This window comes from Scardinius erythrophthalmus (assembly GCF_964197995.2).
Source record: "Scardinius erythrophthalmus genome assembly, chromosome: 20".
Lineage (NCBI taxonomy): Eukaryota > Metazoa > Chordata > Actinopteri > Cypriniformes > Leuciscidae > Scardinius > Scardinius erythrophthalmus.
Window position 1 is genome coordinate 34,560,520 of NC_138240.1, and position 23,319 is coordinate 34,583,838.

A 23,319-nucleotide genomic window follows, 5' to 3' on the forward strand; every position below is an offset into this window, starting at 1 on the left:
CTCACAGTTTGTGAGTTCTGAGTTTATATCTGACGACTCTTGTTTTTAGACTGTTTTTCTTGCGAGATATAAACTCAGAATGTGGTGGAAATAATCTTTCAAATCTCAAACGGGCCAGAATTAGACTCGCCGAAGCTCATTTGTGCACAACAGCCGCGCAAAACACTCAGCCGCCCATCATGAATGCGTGTGTGTGTGTGTGTGTGTGTGTGTGTGTACACTGGAATAATATTAATGTGCCATAACTCAGAGAGGAATCTAAACGCTGCGCTTCACACTGGCAGCAACAGCCAATCAAGTCAAGTACGAGGAAAATCCAACGCATCATTATCACTAATTGCTTAATGATGTCTTACAGTGTGTGTTGGTTCCCATATGACTCAACTAACAGCACACTGTTGCTCTGCCCTCTCTGTCAGATGTGTGTGTGTGTGTGTGTGTGTGTGTGTGTGTGTGTGTGTGTGTGTGTGTGTGTGTGTGTGTGTGTGTGTGTGCGTGTGTGCAGATGGACAGGTTGACACACGTTGAGTGCTCATTTCCCTCTCTGCCCTCAGGTGAGGAACAGACCTGTCAGTCACACACACACACACACACACACACACACACACACACACACACACACAAAGGCTTATATTTTATTTTGCTCTGCAGTCATTAGAGAAGCGAGGAATATGCCTTGCATCATCCAGGGCCCTGCGATGCTCTCTGGGGCCCGGTGTGTGTGTATGTGTATGTGTATGTGTGTGTGTGTGTGTGTGTGTGTGTGTGTGTGTGTGTGTGTGTGTGTGTGTGTGTGTGTGTGTGTGTGTACCCTCAGCTCTAGACCCATCAACCAAATTAAAGGTAATGAGTTGTCAGACAACAGAGAAAGCGTGGCTCCTTAAGGCTATAGGACTCTGAAGCGCTGGCCTATTCTCCATATGTCTCACACACACACACACACACACACACACACACACACACACACGCTCCGCGACCCACACGAGCCGGGCTGAGTGACTTTAATATGACTGGCCTGTTAGAGAGATTGGCTGCAGAGAGATATCAGTGATTGTTTTCCCCGAGTCAGTTGTTGGAGAAGTGCTTGTTAAGCGCTGGAGTTGCAGTCGTGTGTTCTCCTGCTCAGATTATTTCACTGTGTTGCACTTCATTGCATTGGCAGCCATTTTATTATAAAATGTGTTGAATACGCCTTGCTAGTATTTTAAGCAGTAATGTTTATTTTTTACATATTTTGTAAGTAATTTGGGGTTTTATAATTTAAATTTAATCATTTATATATTTTTGTGCTCATAACTAGTGTGTTTGTGTGTGTATATATATATATATATATATACACAAAATATTATATTATATTTTATTATATATATTATATATTTTTTTTTTATATAATAATTTGATTATAAAAATAAATATTTTGCTATTTATTTTTAATTATATAATTACATTTAAATTATGATTATAGTTAAATACACGTGTATTTAATTATGAAATAAAAAAATAGCAATTCTAACTTCTGTTTACACAATTTTGACTTTTTTTCTCATAATTCTGATTTTACATCTTGCAATTTAGATTTTTCATTATTTATTTAATTATAAAATGATATTTACATTATATAATTATATATATATATATATATATATATATATATATATATATATATATATATATATATATATATGAAATAGAATATTTTAATATTTAAAGATTTTTCATGTTTTTGAAAGAAGTCTCTTCTGCTTCCCGAGGCTGCATTTCATTTTTTCTATGTGAATATATGTTAAAATAATTTATTCCTGTGATCAAAGCTGAATTTTCAGCATCATTACTCCAGTCTTCAGTGTCACATGATCCTTCAGAAATCACTCTAATAATGATGATTTGCTCACAGTTGTGCTACTTCATATGTGAATCTGTGATGCTTTTTTTCAGGATAAATAGAAAGTAAAAAAAAAAAACATTTATTTGAAATTTCTTGTTGATTTTGCATCACTACAGAAATATCAGCACTCTAATTAGAATGCCATATAATAATACAAATATTTGTATTATTCAAAATAAAATGTATACTGTACCTATTTATCCCTTCTATTGCCAATTTTTTTTTTTTTTTTATTGCAGGAATACATACAGAAATCTTACAAAATAAAATACAAATATCAAAAAAAAGAACAAAAACAAAATATAGACAAACAACAATCTAAGGACAGACGAAGAAAAAGAAACAAACAAACATCTTTTACTCTTTCTCTCGTCCCCGACTCCTCTCCTCCCAATCCTCCAAACAATAACAATAATAATTTAGATAGTAATGTGATTTTATGATTAATATGGCTATCTGTGCACATCCCCGGGTGGCCAATGCCAAATGATTTTGGTAAAGATTACGCTTTTATTATGTTATTTTTAAATTGTTCATCACAAAAATGACACATTGTCTAACATTGTCTTTTCATTTGTAGGATTGTGCCTTTACTAATCAGATGCGGCCAGCGGGGAACAACAGGAGACCTTCTCCTTTAAATGTGTGCATTGAGCAGTCTCTCTCTCTCTCTCTCTCATCAGAGACATCTGTCTGCTCCTCACAGGTCAGAATTAATACATGTTAATCAGCTCATTAGCTCTCACTGGCCCCTGGCCAAGCGTCTGCCGTCGAGAGCTCGCTTTGATCCCGAATCCGGGCCAGGTTTGGCCTTTCATGTGTCTGAATCACTGTTTACATTCCTCTACTCCACAATCAATATTAAGACAAAAGAATACATAAATCAGCTTGAGTCTGGAGTGCAATGCCAAATTAACCGAGCGTCAGAGTGCTTGTCAGTCTCTGAAAGAGGAGAAATAAGGTGGAAGTTGCAGACGTAAGAATCTGTGCTTCTGCTTTCTGTGCGATTAATGAAACTTGCTGTATTGTGTCACGACAGGAACTGAAGACTGAATTAGACTTCAGGTTCAGTGTGAGAGGAGTTCGTAGCCTTTCATGGCTTCATTAATAATTTTCTATGAAGCGAGTCTGAAAACTCGACTGAATGCTTGATCTTGAGGACTCATAGAAACAGTAACATAAGCAGTTTATACCTTTCCCTGTCCTCCATCTTGCTTCAGCTCAGAGCTTTGCTGTGGATGCAGAACAACTTAAGACTGATTTTGTTTCTTGATGTGAATAAAATCAGTCAAAAGTTGTCAAATATTCTCTTCTTTGAGCTCATTTGAGTTCATTCTCAACTCATGAGGTGCTTTTTAAACATTATTGAAGGAGTGTATGCATGTATCACTCATTTAGAAAAATAACAATAATACAAATAATAACATAAATTGCATATATTGCATGCAGAAGCCTTAAAAGGTATATGCTCATGATTCAGTCAAAGAGTTTAAACATATGACACGTAGTTTATTTGAAAAGTATGGTTATAAATATAGCCTAATCAATACTAAAAGGGGTTTTCATAGAGTCCAGGGGCGAGAAAAGAAAACGATTTTACCCAAATGTATTTTTAGGCCTGTCAAGGTTCTCAAGTTATTTACAAACAAGCATGAATTGAAAAAATCTCTTTAGGTTTATATTTTTAACATTAAATGGGCTATATAATAATGTTTATGTATCAATCGTTTTTTATTGCTAATGTATAAACAGCTTGTGTCTAAACTTTAAAAAACGAGACCTTCCACGATTTCCTATGATATCTAAAGCCTGTGTGATGTTTATGTGAAGGACTCGGGACGTTTTTGCCGGGAAAATCAAAATGATCTGACAGTTAAACTATTTAGTTAAGATAGTTAACTTCAGTTCAATGACTCGCGAAATGAATGCTTACAATATTCGGGATAATGCTGAAAGAGACATCCAATGTAATGTCAATGTGTCATACAAAGAAATGGGATTCATTAAATAGTCTCATTTCGTCAGATATAGTCTCAAACTATCATAACAGTGCAATTTTAATGACCTCATCTGTCGACATGATGCCGATGAATCGCAGCAGAGCTGACAAATATCCACATTACTATAATCAGATGCTTAACTGCTGTTTTCTCATCGCTGTCATGTATATCATGTGTTTATTGTGTTATTGAGAGGATATTCACATATTCATCTAACCGTCACTCTCAGCCGCGTGACGTCATCGGGATGTTCGCTAACAGTATAGACCTTATGCACCAGAGAAACAAGGGCGCCGCCATCTTTGGAAAATTGTCTTTTAACTTCCGTTTTGCGGTCGCTCTGTATATTTATATGGCATTTCTGTCCAGGAGTAATTAGCTTTTTAAGTGGATTTACTTAATGTAAAGTTAACGAAAGTTATCATGAGGACTGTAATGTTTAAAGCAGATGACTTAACAAATGTAAATCGACCGGGAAGATTTTAAAACGAGCCGTTCATTAATAAACACGCAAAACGCTGTGAAAATACAGACCGGAAGTCAAAAGACAATGAGCGCAGCGCTGAAAAGGGGCGGAGCTACATAAGGTCTTATAGAGAGCCTAAGTCCCGCCCCTCCGCTTCCGGCTCATGGGACCTTATTTCGGAAAAAATATGTATGGAAGTCAATGGCGAGAGATAACTTATCTTTTTATTCCGTCTGAACTGTGCCCTGAACTACACATATGATGTTTGTCAATTTAAAAGGTAATTATGAAAGTCAAGAAAGTCGCAGTTTGTCATAAAACAGAAGAGTAACGTTTAGTTTTATGTGAAAATCGCTCAATGAACTACATCTCTCGTCTCGCACTATGTACGTCACAAGATCCGTTGCTCGTATGTGTGTATTCTGGCTCAAAACACTCAGGCATGACGGCGTAACGTTACGATTATAATGTAAGACTATAGAAAAAATGACAGACGTTAGCTTCAGTAAAGTTAGCTTCATTCATTGAGAGAAAAGGTATGACGTCGCATGTGCGCCTTCTGGGTTTGTAGTCTTTGTAATTACGTATTTTCACAGTCTTGGGCCGGTGACACACTGGATGCGTGGCGTGAGCGTGGCGTTTCTGTTGCGTGTCAGCTGCGTGGCGGCTGCGTCGCGTTTTCCATGTCTTTGCACACCAGAAGCGTGTCTGACGCGGCGCTGCTGCTGCTAGGTGACATATTGGTGACATGGGGAGAGAGTTGTGGAAGGCCTATACTTCATGTTAAACATAAATATATAGCAGCAAAGACAACGTCGGCAGTGTTGAAGGCAATATAGACTATAGAATATTTCGTTCTGTATTGACAGGTGCAGTATTTGAAAATCGATAATATTTTTTTAAATTGCATTTATATTTGCATTTATGTCAAACCCTAGACACTTTCAAACATCAAAATGACATTTATTAACATGTATTCGTGTCAAAATTTCATATAAACATCTTTTCCTATTCAATTTTGCTTGGAAACGCTTCCAAGACGCTTGCGTGTCGCGTGAAAAATAGGCGTCGGTTCTATTTCTAGCAAGCACGCGTTTTCCGCGCGGCTCGAGCCGCGCCTGAGACGCGCGTGTCACGCACGCAGTGTGCAAGCTCTAACCTGTTAACATGGGAGCCGAAATAAAAACGGACACGCCACGCAGCTGAGACGCTTACGCCACGCATCCAGTGTGTCACCGGCCTTATACCTCAGCAGTTTTACATCAAGCTGCGACTTTCTTGACTTTAAAATGTATCTTTTAAATTGACAAACATCATATGTGTAAATCAGGGCACAATTCAAACGAGATCAAAATATTTGTTGTCTCTCGCCATTGACTACCATACAATATTTTTCCGAAATAAGGTCCCATGGTGGTCGACCGGAAGGGGTGGGACTTAGGCTCTCTATATCGCTAAAAAAAATTATTTCCAACTTCTTTTTACTTCTAAGCAAACGACGAAAATAACTTAGTCTAGCTTTGAATCACCGTCATTCTCTTGTGCGTTTCGTGTGTTTGAGCAGTAAGTTGCTGCACTGCAGTTCACTTAACGGCCAGCGGTGTCGCTAATAACAAGGGTTTCTCAATTCCTCATTCATAGCTCCTAGAAAAATTCGTGATTTGTTATCGCAACTTTGTCAAATCAACCTAGATAATCAATATTGTATCTAAAAAAAAAATTGTTTAATGAACACAAAATTTCAAGGCAACCAGGTTATTTACTTTAAGTTAAACCAACAATATTTTTTAACAGCATGGGTACAAAAAATACAACATTTTAATAATTTCGCTTTAATTCAGTGACAATATAAATGATAATAGGCCCTATATTCTAATCCTTTAGCTGGCAATCTCCATACACATGTTCGAAACCTGGGCGTTACTTTTGACTCTGCTCTGACTTTCGACTAACAGATCAGTGGTGTGGTCAGAAGTTGCTTTTATCAGTTAAAGAATATTGCGACAATTAAGGCGTTTTTATCACCCAGAGACATGGAGTCTGTGATACATGCTTTTATTTCATCAAGATTAGACTACTGTAATGTACTATACTTGGGTGTCTCACAGACACAGTCCCTATTGTCAGTTCTTCAACTAGTTCAAAATGCTGCTTCAAGATTGTTCACAGGAACAAGGAAAAGCGAACATATTTCACCAGTATTGTCCTCTCTCCATTGGCTTCCAGTTAAACATCGTATTGAGTTCAAAACACTATTTTTTTGCGTATTGGGGATTGCATGGACTGGCTCCTGCTCCTCCACACATCTCTGGTCTCCTTTATTCCCACCATAATGCTTTTAGAAAACTTAGGCCAACCAGTAGTCTAAAGCTGACTGTTCAAGGACACGTTTAAAACTGAAAGGAGATCGTGTCTTTTCAGTGGCCGCTCCAAAGAGGAACAATCTGCCATCTTACATAAAGACTGCACCAACACACACTGATTTTAAATCTTTGCTTAAAACCCACTTATTTACTGTTGCTTTTGGTCATAAGTGGGCCTAGTGGTATAAATTGTAGTGTATTGTTTTTATGTTAACTCATTAGGACTTTGTACAGCACTTTGGCCAACAGCTGCTGTTTTTAAATGTGCTCTATAAATAAATATGATTGTCTGACTGACTGACTGATAAATATAATATTTACATTTGTAGGCTAATAATAATAATAGTTAAAAAACACTTTTATCCAAAGCGACTTACAAATGAGGAGAACAAATAGAAGCAGTTAAACCAACAATATGTTCCCAGTTCAATCTAATTTTTTTTATATATTTTTTTAAAGATAATAGATATAAAATAGAAGATAAAGTGTTAGTATTAATGGATCAAGATGCGTCTTCAGCCGTTTCTTGAAAATGGACACGGACTCAGCCGCTCTGGTTGAGGATCAGTCCAGGTAAAGGTCAGAGAAAGAGATTTAGTGGCTCTTTGAGATGATGGCACCACAAGACGGCGTTCACTTGCAGAGCGCAAGCTTCTGGATGGCACGTAAGCCTGAAGTAATGAGTTTAGGTAAAAGGGAGCAGAGCCAGTGGTTGTTCTGTAGGAAAACGTCAGTGACTTGAATTTGATGCGAGCGGAAGACCAGCCAGGAGAGCATTACAATAGTCCAGGGGCCGGTTTCACAAAAGATAGACTTTGACTATGGCTTAGATATAGTAGACAGTCAGACTGCAGATAGACATCTAAATCAGACCGTTGCACAAAGCACTTAAGACTCTGACTATCTTAAGTAGGACTACACTGCAATGCATTCTGGGTAAAATAAGACACTTTTCAAAACAAAAAACATGGCGGATCGAGTAAGCGCTTTCAACCGCTCAGTGCAGTTTACCCCAGCGGAGAATATGTGTTTCTTGGAGGAGTATAACAGTTACAAGGACATTTTACTTGGGAAATTTAGCGGAGAATGTAGTAACAAGAAGGAATGTTTAATTTATGAGGCATTTCCCCTTTTCTTTTGGCTGTTTGTAACGTAACTGATTGTTACTGCTGGTTGCCAAGGTAACAGAGTCTTAGACCTCAGTTAGCCTGGGTGTCTAATTTATTTGGTCTAAATTAAGTCAGTCTTTATTTTTGTGAAACAGCCTAACTTGCATTAGACTAGTCTATGAGCGAATTTTAGACTTGTCTAACACTATAGAGCGGTCTAAAATAGCTTTGTGAAACCGGCCCCAGTCTGGACAGAACAAGCGCTTGGACAAGGAGCTGTGTAGCTCTGATAGGAAGGGCCTGATCCTCCTAATGTTGTATAGGGCAAATCTGCAGGACCGGGCAGTTCTAGCAATGTGGTCTGTGAAGTTCAATTGATCATCAATCACAACTCCAAGGTTCCTGGCTGACCTAGATGGAGTTATGGATGACGAGCCTAGCTGAATCAAGAAGTTGTGGTGTAGTGTTGGGTTGGCCGGGACCACAAGCAAATCTGTCTTCGCAAGGTTTAGTGGAAGGTGGTGGTCCTTCATCCAGCCAGAAATGTCTGTCAGGCAGGCTGAGATACGATCAGATTAGCTCCCGTCGATCATCAGGCTGGAATGAGAGTTAGAGTAGTGTGTCGTCAGCATAGCACTGATAGGAAAAGCCATGTTTCTGAATCACAGATCCCAGTGATGTCATGTAGATGGAGAAGAGAAGTGGTCCAAGCACTGAGCCCTGAGGCACTCCAGTAGCTAGATGTTGGGTCTTAAGCCCGGGACACACCAAACCGACGCCAAAGAACTAGCGCTGATGAAAGCCGACTGTGTTGTTGCCTCGCGTCGGGGGAAAAAAGCTGCACTTGAACACAGCAAGAGAACTACAGCCGACTGTCAGCCAAGTAAATGAGACACCTGTCTATTTCTGCAGATATATTCATCTATATAGGCAGAAACACACACCGTAAACAAAGCAGCTTTTACCGTTTTGAATATCAATCCTGATAAATACTTTCTTTATTCCACTCCGTTCATGTTAATATTGAAATATTCGCCAAGGAACACTCAGGTAAGATGACGTGACATCAGAACAGCGTCTATCTGGACCGTTTTGACTTCTTTGCTCGCTGTTTTGCTATTATTCTCGTGCACTGACTCGTTCACTAAGCTGAACAGCCAATCAGAGTTCTCTCTCTCACCGACGGCTGATTCAACATGTCGAATCGGCCGGAAAAAAGCCGACGAGGACCAATTTCAGCCGACTGTGCAGAACACACTCGGCCGACGCACAAAAACTGCCCGACGGCCGACCGTCGGCTTGGTGTGTCCCGGCTTTAGACACCTCACCCCTCCACGACACCCTGAACGACCTTCCTGAGAGGAAAGACTTGAACCAGTGGAGTGCGGTTCCCGAGATGCCCTTCGTCTTTAGGATTGACAGGAGGATCTGGCGGTTAACTGTGTCAAAGGCGGCAGATCCAGCGGGATGAGAACTGAGGATCTGGAAGCTGCTCTTGCCGGTCTCAGAGCTTCAGTGACCGAGAGCAGTCTCAGCTGAGAGTCCACTTTTGAAACCAGACTGGTTGTTGTCCAGGAGATTGTTCTGTGTAAGAAAGGAAGAGATCTGGTTGAAAACAGCTTGTTCAAGTGTCTTCGTGACGAATGGAAGAAGGGATCCCGGTCTGTAATTCTCCAGATGTGCTGGATTGAGAGTGGGTTTCTTAAGCAGGGTTACCCGAGCCTGCTTAAATGCTGTGGGAAAGGTACCAGTGTACCTTGAAGGAAATGGCTTGAAGGAGATTAGTGGGAATAGGATGAAGCGGACAGGTAGTAGGGCGATTGGAAAGGAGGAGTTTGGAGACTTCTGTCTCTGAAAGCAGAGAGAAGAAGGGGAAAAGTGTGTGTGTTAGCTGGTAAGATGTGTGTGTCAGTTTGTGGTTTGGTACATTTTATCTCTATAATATCAAACTTAATATTTTTCTCCCACATGGGTTTTTATAAATGAAAATATGGAGCGGCCTCATAGGTGGAACATCAGGTTTTTGTGTGCTTTGCATCAGTTGTTGCACCTGTATTGAACAGTGATGCTGAATATGATTGACAGTTACAGTGAGCGTATGCATGGCTTCTAACACATTCATTGATTGTTTGATCAACTCTCTCATTACATTTGTCCGTGTCTCAGTCGGTGAAGACAGGTTTCACCTGGCGATGTGCCCAAGACTGCCTCTTAATGTTTTATTTAAGACCATTTGACCTTAAAGAAGGAAGCGCGGATGAAGAATAAGAGGGATCGTTTCCAGTACTAAATGCCAGGACTATCATTAGGAGTATTTGAGGCTGCAGGGGTTTCGTGAAACATTGATTAACATTAACATGATTTGCATGTTGTGCAAGATCTTTGGTCGCTGTAACAAATTATTCATGGCAGTCGGTAAGGTCATACAAGATACAGATTAGGCCAGTGGTTTTACTGTAGAACATATTTACATTGGAAAAGATAATCTCACGCACGTGGTCTGAAGGGGGAAGAGAAAAACAAAGGAGTTTTTATGTGGTGGTTGTTCACCCAAAAACAAAAAAACAAAACGAGGTCATTTACTCACTCTCATGTTGTTACAAACCCAAATGATTTTCTTCTCCAGAACACAAAACAGCAAATATCAGGCAGAATGTGAACGCTGTTCTTTCCCAAATAACAAAAACAACACTTTTTTTTTGTCTGTGTGAAAAAAAAAATTCAGAGTTTTAGTGTCAGTACTATATTAAACTACTATATATAATGTTGAATATAATGTATAATAATGCAATGGGGGAATATTTGTGTGTCCTGATAATGTCTGATGTTACCAGTAAAAATGTCCTACATTATTTTAAATATATCTAGTCAGAGTTCAAGAATATTCATCTAAAATAATTCTGTATTTTCAGCTTCAGAATCATGAATATTGTTATTCTGGTGTCTCTATTGTCCTCTGCGTTGGGTTACAAGTCCAAGACTATTCATTTACACACACAATGTAATTCCAAATGTAACATTTTAATCAACAGTTAATTTTTTGTTAACCTTTTATCATATGTTTTGGAGTATTGAGTCTCATTGAGTTCAGTAGGGTGATATGTATCATATCGTGAAACGAGGGTATCGTTACACCCCTAGTCAATGATGAGAGAAGTTTCGTTTTGGCTAAACTATTCTTTAAAGAACCCAAACACAAGACTTGGAGAAACATAAAGCCTTCAGTTTAGTTATTAAAATTAAAGAGGACATCTGCTGTGATAGAGACACCAGAAAGCATTATAAATCTGCTGGACTGCTTGCTTTCGCTCTTCTTCTGTCAGGAACGTGTTCAAGCCATATTTCAGAGTTTGGCGTTGTGTTTGGAGGAGTCTGGCTCATTGTAGATTCAGAGTCTGTTCTGTTCTCCTGCAGGAGGAGCTGCGTTCGTCTCCAGAGAGACTCGTATCAATGCATGCGAGTTTTGAGCTGAAGTTCAATCAGTTTTACTCTTACATTTTACTCCAACATTGAGTTCACTTTAGTGATGAATGACATGATTAATTTAAATGAACTGACAGATCACATTCATATTTCTAGAGAGAGAGAGAGAGAGAGAGAGAGAGAGAGAGAATGTATACAGTCCAGTGAACCAAATGCTTTTGAAAAATCCATGGTCTCATTCTGCCCTCTACAGTCCAGATCTCAACCTTTCGTTCATCAACAAGTATGCCTACATTACTGTTAATTTATTTGTACTTTCTTTGGAATTGACACTTTTTATTATTATTATTATTATTATTATCATAATCTGAAAGTGCATGTCTATAAGTTTGCCACATTTGGCACCACATTGTTAAATCATTTAGGATACAGTTATAAATAAAATAATTGTATATGTAAAATTGATATTGAACCTAAAAAAATCTAGAATCTGAAAAGTAATGTTGATAATTAAGCTAATATGCAAACTGATTTGGTGCCTTTTTAGCCTTTAGCCTTGTAGACCACCATCCTGCTGTATTCAAGAGCTGACAGATCTCACTGAAGAAATCACTCCATCTGACACTCATCCACCCAGAAAACAAACAAAACAGTGTGTGTGTGTGTGTGTGTGTGTGTGTGTGTGTGTGTGTGTGTGTGTGTGTGTGTTATTCACTGCAAACTTCCCTGATCGGGTGACACACATCATTGTCCACACATATGCTGTGTGAATAGTGGGTAAAAAAAAAACTAAATTATTATATTGTTATTTTAGTTCGGAGGACAGAGATAATGATATAATATAATATAATATAATATAATATAATATAATATCTTGTAATTTTGGTTCGGAGGACAGAGATAATAATAGAATAGAACAGAATAGAACAGAATAGAACAGAATAGAATAGAATAGAATAGAATAGAATAGAATAGAATAGAATAAATTGTAATTTTGGTTCGGAGGACAGAGATAATAATATAATATAATATAACATCTTGTAATCTAAATTAGCTTTTCTTTATATTTTTAGTTTTCTTGTTCATTTTAATAGTTCATGTTTTTAGTAACCTTAAGTATTTTTTTAATCATTGTTATTATTTTTTAAATATTGCAATTTAGGTTTATATTTTTAAGTTTTGCTTTTTATTTATTTACAGTTAATAATTTTAATGATTTAATTTAAACTCATTTCAGTTTATTGGCAAGGCAACATTTAATTTAGGGTTTTCAACCAATATTTAGTTCTATTTAACGATAACAATCCTGCATAATCCTGTCACTCAGCTTGTGACAACTAACCCCGGTCTCCCCAGAATATACAGTAAATTAGAGTTTCCAAGTACATAAAGATTTTTTTTTTAATTATTTTTATTTTCTTTTTTTACCAAGGTATACGTGTTTAGAAATCAAACATGTAAACGATTAAGTATGAAAAATGTAAAAACTGCACGTATACAAATCTGCAGCGTTGAATTAAATCGCATTTTAAAAGTCATTCTCAATCTCAACTCTATTCTGAAGAACTTTTATGTTTTGTTTTATTTTATTGAACAAGATGTCATGTCCAAACAATATGGCAACAAAAATATATAATTACACTATGACAATAGGATCGACAACTAGATCCGTCCCGGAAGTCCAGTCCGCGTGTTATTTCGTTATTTCTCACCACGCGCACTGTGTAAACACGGAAGTCGCTCTTATTGAACCGGAAGTGCATTTGTTGGCTCATTCACTTACTGTCATCGTTCAGTCTCGTGCCACTGAATTACAGTATCGCTGAATGAAGCCATGCTGCGCTTAACAACCCTGTGTTTAGTTGTCCTCTGCGTGTCTCGGGGTAAGTTAGTGTGTTCCTCTGTACTTATACTGCTAGTCAGATGATGTTTGTGAGATTGACGTGTTTACGTGTTAGCTCGTGACGTGTTCACTTGTGAATCACTTCACTGTATCCAGATATCTGTGCGTTTACTTTGCATGTTAGCTAATTATTAGTCAACTAGAATACCAATTTCTTTCCGCGTTTCAAAACCACGACAGCAGGTTTTGTTGTAAAGGTGGTCAAGAGTGTCACTGGTTAAACCACATTCCTGTTATTGGAAATTATGCAAAGGAGTGACTTCCTGTTTGAGGCCATTGTTTAAACTTGACGAACCAAAACCTGCTTTGCTGGTCTGAGCTGGTTTAAGCCGGTCTCCCAGTTTCAAAAATCCCCTTAAACCAGCTTAATGACATTTAGGCTTAAGATAGCTATAAAGATATAGATCTAAACATTGATCTCAATATTAAAGAATGGCAGAGTTCACACCACACCTATAACGATATAGAGAAACGATATCGTTGGAATCACTTTCAGATCGATTTTATCTGGTTGGTGAACGATAAAATCATTGACAGCCAATCAGAATCCACCCTGCTGTAACGAGCGCGAGCATTTAAAGAGACAGACGAGCACGCGCTTAGAATAAACAAAACAATACAGGCCTGTTAATACACACACTACCAGTCAAACGTTTTGGATCGGTAAGATTTTTAATGTTTTTAAAAGAAGTCTCTTTTGCTCAGCAAGGCTGCATTTATTTGATTAAAAATACAACAACAACAACAACAGTTATATTTTTAAATATTATGACAATTTAAAATAACTGTTTTCTATTTTAATATATTTTAAGATGTAATATATTCCTGTGATCAAAGCTGAATTTTCAGCATCATTATTCCAGTCTTCAGTGTCACATGATCCTTCAGAAATCATTCTGATATGATGATTTGATGATCAAGAAACATTTATGATTATTATCAATGTTGAAAACAGTTTTACATTTTTTTATTTTAATATAAAATTTCAGGATTCTTTGATGAATGGAAAGTTCAAAAGAACAGCATTTATTTGAAATAGAATATTTTGTAACATTATAAATGTATTTTACTGTCACTTTTGATCAATTTAATTCATCCTTGATGAATAAAAGTATTGATTTATTATTTTATTTCCCCCCCCCCAAAAAAATTAAATAAAATAATTCCGACTGACCCCAAACTTTTGAACGCTAGTGTTTAATGTTACAAAAGCTTTAGATTTCAGATAAATGCTGTTCTTTTGAATTTTCTATTCATCAAAGAATCCTGAACATTAAAATGTAAATAACTGTTTTCAACACTGATAATAATCATAAATGTTAAAATCATCATATTAGAGTGATTTCTGAAGGATCATGTGACACTGAAGACTGGAGTAATGATGCTGAAAATTCAGCTTTGATCACAGGAATAAATTGCATCTTAAAATATATTAAAATAGAAAACAGTTATTATAAATTGTCATAATATTTAACAATATTACTGTTTTTTTGTTTCTGTTTTGTTTTTATCAAATAAATGCAGCCTTGGCGAGCAGAAGAGACTTCTTTTTAAAAACGTTGAAAATCTTACCGATCCAAAACTTTTAACTGGAAGTGTATATAATATATTTTAGCTGGGAAGTCATCATGTATCTCTCAGTAAATCAGTTAGAAATGACAGACGGGTGGAAGATTAAAAGAAAAAGCAGTAAGTTCTGTGTTTTAACTCCAGAAACAGCTTCAGTGATTTAATTGGCTTTATTCTACAAGTCTGAGAAACTCACCATTCACCCAAAAGATATTCGCTCAGTGGGTGTTTTGAGGACGCTATAGGCTTGAACGGTGTGCTAGCACAAGATTTGTTTGTGATTCTCTCTCTTGTGGTATTTTTCAGTTTGCACCAGTCCATTGCAAGGCAAAGAAATTAATGGACCACCACCAGCAGACACAGAGAAGAAAAGCACTTCACTGGACCCAGCAAATGGCAATGACCCTCCACAAACATCAGATATTATCTCTGAAAATAAACCTTCTGACGAAAGTAAAGATCCAGCACCCAAAACACCTCCAAATGCTCAACTGGGCGAAGCTGGAGCAGGGAAACCAGATGGAAATGGAGAAGACCCAACCGACCCTAAAACTCCTAAAGAGGGTTCAGAAGATAAAGGGGAGAAAACAGCTGAACTTGATAAGGAACCTCCGAAAACATCTGATGGAAAAGATGGAAGTAAAGTAGAGAAGCCGTCCACATCTGTCCAGAATAAAGCTGATGATCAAAACAGCCCTGATGCTGGTGAACCTGGTGAACCTAATGGACCTGGTGAACCTGGTGAACCTAATGGACCTGATGGACCTGGTGAAGATAAATCAAAGACAGACATAAAGACTCCTGGAAATGGTGAAGCAGCAGCCTCTAAACCTGCTGAAGATAAAGGAGAACATGATCCAAACGACTCTAAAAAAGACCAAAAGGAGCCAAACACACCTGACCTGAATAAAGCAGGTGAAAAAGAAACGGGTAAAGGTGAAACTAAACCAAATGTTGAGGAAAAGAAGCAAACCAAAGATGAGCAGAACCCAAATGTTGATGAGAAAACCGACTCTGAAGGTCCTGATGATGATAAGGAGAACCAGACCGACCCTGAGGAGAACCAGACCGACCCTGAGGAGAACCAGACCGACCCTGAGGAGAACCAGACCGACCCTGAGGAGAACCAGACCGACCCTGAGGAGAACCAGACCGACCCTGAGGCTCCTACAGGCAGCCAAGAGGGACAAGAGGAAGATGATATTGAGGAAGATGATGGTGAAGGAGGCAATATTGATACAGGTGATATTCCTTCAGATGACCAGGGTAAACCTGACCACAAAAACCTGAAGCTGGAAAAGAACAGAAAAGCAAATGAGGATGACGAGTTCAAGGAGAGCGCAGAGAGCAGCCACTTCTTCGCCTATCTGGTGTCGGCCGTCGTTCTGGTGGCGGTGCTTTACATCGCCAGCCACAACAAGCGCAAGGTTAGTGCGCCTCTCATCAGACAGAGCTTTACTGCTGCTTTTTAACGCCCAGTGAAGTGACCGTTATTCCTTTCACACCCTCTCCTATAGATCATTGCTTTTGTCGTGGAGGGTCGGAGGTCAAGAGGCTCACGGAGACCCAAAACATCGGATTACCAAAAACTCGACCAGCATGTGAGTAGCGATGCGCACACGCATTCATTTTTATTTTGTAGGGAAACTTCAAGTTGGCTTGAGAAAGCCTAGCCGGAAAGTTTGAAGAAGCTTGAAGGTTTTCAGTTTGAAATAGTTTGTTTTAGTTTAGTAGTTTTAAAAGCCAGTTAAGTTAAGGGGTGGGGGTGTGGTTTGGGGAGGCGTGGTAAGGGGTGGGGGTGTGGTTTGGGGAGGCGTGGTTAAGGGGTGGGTATGGTTTGGGGAGGCGTGGTTAAGGGGTGGGGGTGTAGTTTGGGGAGGTGTGGTTAGGAGTGGGGTGTGGTTTGGGGAGGCGTGGTTAAGGGGTGGGGGTGTAGTTTGAGGAGGCGTGGTTAGGAGTGGGGTGTGGTTTGGGGAGGCGTGGTTAGGAGTGGGGGTGTGGTTTGGGGAGGCGTGGTTAAGGGGTGGGTGTGGTTTGGGGAGGCGTGGTTAAGGGGTGGGGGTGTAGCTTGGGGAGGTGTGGGGTGTGGTTTGGGGAGGCGTGGTTAAGGGGTGGGGGTGTAGTTTGGGGAGGCGTGGTTAAGGGGTGGGGGTGTAGTTTGGGGAGGCGTGGTTAAGGGGTGGGGGTGTAGTTTGGGGAGGTGTGGGGTGTGGTTTGGGGAGGCGTGGTTAAGGGGTGGGGGTGTGGTTTGGGGAGGCGTGGTTAGGAGTGGGGTGTGGTTTGGGGAGGCGTGGTTAGGAGTGGGGGTGTGGTTTGGGGAGGCGTGGTTAAGGGGTGGGTGTGGTTTGGGGAGGCGTGGTTAAGGGGTGGGGGTGTAGTTTGGGGAGGTGTGGTTAGGAGTGGGGTGTGGTTTGGGGAGGCGTGGTTAAGGGGTGGGGGTGTAGTTTGGGGAGGCGTGGTTAGGAGTGGGGTGTGGTTTGGGGAGGCGTGGTTAGGAGTGGGGGTGTGGTTTGGGGAGGCGTGGTTAAGGGGTGGGTGTGGTTTGGGGAGGCGTGGTTAAGGGGTGGGGGTGTAGTTTGGGGAGGTGTGGTTAGGAGTGGGGTGTGGTTTGGGGAGGCGTGGTTAAGGGGTGGGGGTGTAGTTTGGGGAGGCGTGGTTAGGAGTGGGGTGTGGTTTGGGGAGGCGTGGTTAGGAGTGGGGGTGTGGTTTGGGGAGGCGTGGTTAAGGGGTGGGTGTGGTTTGGGGAGGCGTGGTAAGGGGTGGGGGTGTGGTTTGGGGAGGCGTGGTTAAGGGGTGGGTATGGTTTGGGGAGGCGTGGTTAAGGGGTGGGGGTGTGGTTTGGGGAGGCGTGGTAAGGGGTGGGGGTGTGGTTTGGGGAGGCGTGGTAAGGGGTGGGGGTGTGGTTTGGGGAGGCGTGGTTAAGGGGTGGGTGTGGTTTGGGGAGGCGTGGTTAGGAGTGGGGGTGTGGTTTGGGGAGGCGTGGTTAAGGGGTGGGTGTGGTTTGGGGAGGCGTGGTTAAGGGGTGGGGGTGTAGTTTGGGGGGGTGTGGTTTGGGGAGGCGTGGTTAAGGGGTGGGGGTGTGGTTTGGGGAGGCGTGGTTAGGAGTGGGGGTGTGGTTTGGGGAGGCGTGGTTAAGGGGTGGGTGTGGTTTGGGGAGGCGTGGTTAAGGGGTGGGGGTGTAGTTTGGGGAGGTGTGGGGTGTGGTTTGGAGAGGCGTGGTTAAGGGGTGTGGGTGTGGTTTGGGGAGGCGTGGTTAGGAGTGGGGGTGTGGTTTGGGGAGGCGTGGTTAAGGGGTGGGTGTGGTTTGGGGAGGCGTGGTTAAGGGGTGGGGGTGTAGTTTGGGGAGGTGTGGTTAGGAGTGGGGTGTGGTTTGGGGAGGCGTGGTTAAGGGGTGGGGGTGTAGTTTGGGGAGGTGTGGTTAGGAGTGGGGTGTGGTTTGGGGAGGCGTGGTTAGGAGTGGGGGTGTGGTTTGGGGAGGCGTGGTTAAGGGGTGGGTGTGGTTTGGAGAGGCGTGGTTAAGGGGTGTGGGTGTGGTTTGGGGAGGCGTGGTAAGGGGTGGGGGTGTGGTTTGGGGAGGCGTGGTTAACCTGTTAACCGTTGCCAGTGCGCGGGCGCACTGAAGCGGTTTTTTTATATATAGTTCAAAGTTACTATCAGATTTAATGTTATACCTTGACAAACTATACATCATTAAAAAGGATATAAGACTCAAGTTTCAGTATTTGACCACTATTGTATTCTGAGAAACTTATAGCGACAGTTATTTCTTAATTTGTGTCAGGAGTTATGAAATAAAAAAATGAGTCGATACCTTTAATATGAATTATGCGCGTCAGCCGCTTTCATTCATAAAAAAACTCCCGTGCTGTCGTCATGACAGCGATACACAAAACAACGTCCTTCAGGGCTTTAGCTCAAAAATGTGCAGATTTGGAGAAATATTGATAGATTCTCATAGGTTTACATCAGATTCTATTGACAGGAATAATATTTATTGAATTTATATCTAAATGCGTCGATGTAATCCTTATGAGCGCTTTGTACTCTATATACTGTGTTTTCAATTCATACTAATAGCCTGAGGGCGCTATTATGCACAATAATAGTCCATATATGGAACATGAAGAAGAGCCATGATCATGTGACATTCCAGGACATCACAGATACACACAAAGCTACAGAGATCGCGCTGTTACATGCAGATTAAGATGTTTTGAAGATAATAAACATGATTGCAATGATATTTGAGTTACCTGTGTTTTTCAAGCCATGCCAGGTATTTTCATAATAATAGATTATATTTATAATGTAATGCTAATCTATATAGACTAATCATTGTGCAGAATACTATCAAGGTGCAGGTTTGGGGTGGGGGTGTGGTTTGGGGAGGCGTGGTTAAGGGGTGGGTGTGGTTTGGGGAGGCGTGGTTAAGGGGTGGGTGTGGTTTGGGGAGGCGTGGTTAGGGGTGGGGTGTGGTTTGGGGAGGCGTGGTTAAGGGGTGGGGGTGTGGTTGGGGGAGGTGTGGTTTGGGGTGGGGTGTGGTTTGGGGAGGCGTGGTTAAGGGGTGGGTGTGGTTTGGGGAGGCGTGGTTAGGGGTGGGGTGTGGTTTGGGGAGGCGTGGTTAAGGGGTGGGGGCGTGGTTGGGGGTGAATGCATCAAAAAAATACTTGACAAATGCATTCACAACCTTGCAACTATGTTATTGTACTTTAATACATAAAGTAATACATCCTTTCCATTCAATGTTTGGCCCGCAAAAATAGAATACTATTAAAAATAAAAAAAGTTTAGCTTTTAACACCTTTTACATGACACTATGTCTTTTCATGGCCATAGCATAGGTTAAAAATCTACTACTAAAAATAAAAAATCTACTACACTATTTCAGTAAAAAAAAAAAAAATCACTCCTCCTGATGTTCTCTTGTAGCCTATACTTTCTTTATGTGGGCTTCTAGGTCGCTAGCACCTTTATCAGACACTGACAGGTACGTGCCAGCTTTGCAGTTCATGCATTCTGCTTTACACGGATCCCGACCAAAACGAAAACACGGGAATTTTCTCTGTAAATCTTCTGTGAATTTACATTTGGGCTTTTTATTTTACGCTGTTAGCTACTTACATCTTATCTCGCACTTGACCATAAACTGTAGCGTCGAGTCACGCTGCTAAAATTCTGTGGACGTAAAGTCCGCCTACTTTGATTTGATTGGCCATTTCAAATATTCTGACATTGACGAGTAGTGACAGACCAATGAGGCTGAGATGAACACACACACAGGCCTCTGTATTCTGACATGCTCTCTGCTTGCCGCTGCGGATTGAGGAACGCTCTGATTATAACAAGACGGGGCGAAGCCGAAGCTTGTTTCATATGTTTTGCGTGCAAAGGCAAGCATGTATTTAAAGTACACGCTTAATGGCCCAATGAAAAATAATGAAAACCAGGACACTTTCATCACTTTATAAAAAACAGACAGGACAGCCAGGACAGGACGTGAAAACAGGACGTTTGGTCACCCTAATGTTGCTAGTATTAATTAGCATATTGCTAACATGTTGCTAGCATGAATTAGAATGTATTGTATGTATGTAATTACTAATGTAATAATTAATGTATGTAATTAAAATCTCATTTTCATCTCAGTCTGAATTAATTTTGATAATATAAGTCGCACCTGACTATAAGTCGCAGGAACAGCCAAACTATGAAAAAAAAAAGTGTGACTTATAGTCCGGAAAATACGGTAATTATTTTTTTTTTAATCATTTTAATGTGTTGTAAACTAGATTTTAAAATATGTTTTCCTTGCCTTTATCATGGATGCTCTTGTTGTTTGTCATTTAACCCGAATGCATGTTTGACTCGGCTATGGCACGTATATAAAACGCATAATGTTACCTTATTAACAACTGCAACATATTATATGGTTCAAATGAAATCATAAGAACAACAGTCTGATTTTGCTCATGTAACTGATCAGAGTTAATCAAATAAAACTGTTGAAAAAAGTAAACATTTGTTGCACGTTGTGTAGAATTTTTTACCTCATTGTAAATTGTAAATTTTCATTTTGTCTTTTTTACTCTGTTTTGCAGTGAGAAAATCCAGTCAGATGAGTGAGCAGGGGATGAATGGAAATATTTGAACTGTGATCTTGAAACTTGAATTATTAATAATGCGGCGTATATTAACACTCACGAACGCTGTACAGCAAATCCTCACTAACTCATCTGAAAGTGACGCTCATAGCATGTCAGGTATGTTGGAAACACAGATATATGATAACTGGGGTCATGATCTTCATTCATTTACTGTTACAAATACATAAATCAAATTCATAATACCGGTACTGTAGATGTTGGTTCAATCTGTGGCCTCTTTCTATTTAATAATCAAGCCTTTTTGGTGGAGTTTCCTTGTTTGTTTTTTCTTTTCTCACGTTATTGCTGGACCAGTTGTGTCATACAGAAGGAAACTGCGTGTCTATTTTTGAGAGTGTGTTGGTTGGTGATGTTTAATGGGAAACTGGGAATGATTTTTGAATCAGGATTGTTCTGTACGAGTTCTTGAAGCTGATCACACATGTGTAGGTCGTGTGAATTGCACTTTCTGTCGACGTAGATGAGTGAAGGAGTGAGCTTTTGACATGCTCCTGCGTTACAGATATTCTGCACACTCAGAATGATGACGAATCATCTTAGGATACAACAATAAGGATATTTTCAGTTCAGATTCACACACAAATATTAGTGCTGGGCACTATCCAAAAGTAAAAGTTTGTGTTTACATAATATATGTGTGTGTACTGTGTCTAATTATGAATACACACATGTGCATGTATATATTTAAGAATGTTTTTTTATAATATAAATGATGTTTAAGTATATACATGCAAATATTTCTTAATGCGTATGTTAGTATTTATATTTACGAAATAATACACATTACACACACATATATTATGTGAACACAAACTTTTAATTTGGATGCGATTACTAGCGATTAATCGTTGCCCAGCACAAAAAAAAAAATATCTATTTTATGTTTATGTGTCAGAGAGAAGTGTATTTATATTTTCCATCAAACATTACATTTTCTTTAGCAAAAAAAAAAAAGTACACTAATTTATGTTTTAAAGCAAAAAAAAAAAAGACCTATATAATGTCCAAAAAGTCTCAGAACGACCCTTTAAAATACTTCAGCCCTGATTCTGACAAGTTGCACTTTTCATTCCTCAAAAATCTGTCCAAACAAGCCGTCCTGTTCTGGAGTAAATCCACCGCTCAGCTGACGAGGAAACCACATTCTTAGTGAATTATTGTTCGTCAGCAGCCACTGATTCATTTAAAGATGTTTTTTGGTGTATAATAACCCGTGCTGGATTCATGGACGAGATTCTTGTGCCAAATCCAGAGAATGCCCAGAAGTGAGTAACAACAGGACAGATGCGCATACACCCCTTCATCCTACAAACGGGAAATGGATATTTTATGGGGTGCCATGTTGTCAGCTATCGCACTCTCGCTGTGCCTACTGTGATGCCCGCTGTGTTCTCTGTGGAGCCTGTGATTTGCCGTTTAACCAGTGGCTTTGCACAACCACTTTTCTTGAAATGAAGGAGCTATTTTGAATTATTATGTGTGTAACGAATGAGACGGGGTTTACCTTACCTGTTTACTGTGGTCTGTCTTTTACCACTATTGCAACCTTTTCATGAGTGATGTTCTTTCTACACTGAAAAGAAAACTGAATAAAGGTTTTTTCCTCTGACTCATCTTTGTCACCTGAATATGGGGTTATTATTGTTAACAAAAACTGAAACTATTTAAAAAAATTCATTGCTTGAAATAAAATAAACATTAACTGAAAAAAAAAACCCTTCATATTTCTATGGAAGCTTGTTTCCGCCACAGAATAAAACATTTTAAAAGATAATTGCGACTTTTTATCTCTCAATTGCGAGTTTACATCTCGCAATTCTGACTTTATTTCTCAGAATTGCGAGATATAAAGTCAGAATTGTGTGAAATAAAGTCGCAATTGCGTCTTATAAAGTCAGAATTCTGACTTTTTTTCTCGCAATTGCGACTTTATATGACGCAATTCTGACTTTATAACACATAATTGTGAGTTTATGTCTCGCAATTCTGACATCTTTTCTCAGAATTGTGAGATATAAAGTCCAATTCTAAGATTTTTTTTTTTTACCTCAGAATAGTTTATATCTCACAATTCTGACTTTATAACACGCAATTACGACTTTATATCTTGCACTTCTGACTTTATATCTCCCAGTTGCGTATTATAAAGTCAGAATTGCGAGATATAAACATGCAATTCTGAGGAAAAAAAGTCAGAATTTCAAGTATATTTCTCGCAATTGCGACTTTATATCACGTAATTCTGAGATAAAAAGTCAGAATTGTGAGATTAAAAAAATCGCAATTACCTTTTTTATTTCTCACTCTGTGGCGGAAACAAGCTTCCATATATTTCAGATACTTGCCAAGGCAACATTTTTCATTTTAAGTTGTAGTACTAAAATAACTGAAAACTACACTGAGAATTTGTTTTTCTTCTGCTTGTTCAACTATAGAG

General features: G+C 39.6%; 1 protein-coding gene across 3 annotated transcripts; it reads left to right on the forward strand.

Annotated features, from left to right (window-relative positions):
- Positions 1-12,968: 12,968 nt before the first annotated feature.
- Positions 12,969-22,491, forward strand: tgoln2 (trans-golgi network protein 2). 3 transcript variants are annotated; one of them, XR_014028896.1, is made up of 5 exons: positions 12,969-13,129; positions 15,025-16,145; positions 16,236-16,319; positions 20,817-21,470; positions 21,739-22,491. XR_014028896.1 is itself a non-coding variant. In XM_081348264.1 (4 exons), exons 1-4 carry the CDS (start codon positions 13,081-13,083, stop codon positions 20,817-20,819), a joined length of 1,257 nt encoding a protein of 418 aa, XP_081204390.1. In that variant the 5' UTR covers positions 12,969-13,080; the 3' UTR covers positions 20,820-22,491. The 3 variants fall into 3 exon arrangements, 1 of the variants encoding a protein (XP_081204390.1); XR_014028897.1 differs by having other exon boundaries at positions 20,817-21,452; positions 21,665-22,491; XM_081348264.1 differs by having other exon boundaries at positions 20,817-22,491.
- Positions 22,492-23,319: the final 828 nt, after the last annotated feature.

Coding starts and splice junctions, on each gene's coding strand:
- tgoln2 (XM_081348264.1), top strand. CDS start 13,081: ATGCTGCGCTTAACAACCCTGTGTTTAGTTGTCCTCTGCGTGTCTCGG. Junction 13,130..15,024: donor TGTCCTCTGCGTGTCTCGGG/GTAAGTTAGTGT, acceptor GGTATTTTTCAG/TTTGCACCAGTCCATTGCAA. Junction 16,146..16,235: donor CCAGCCACAACAAGCGCAAG/GTTAGTGCGCCT, acceptor CCTCTCCTATAG/ATCATTGCTTTTGTCGTGGA.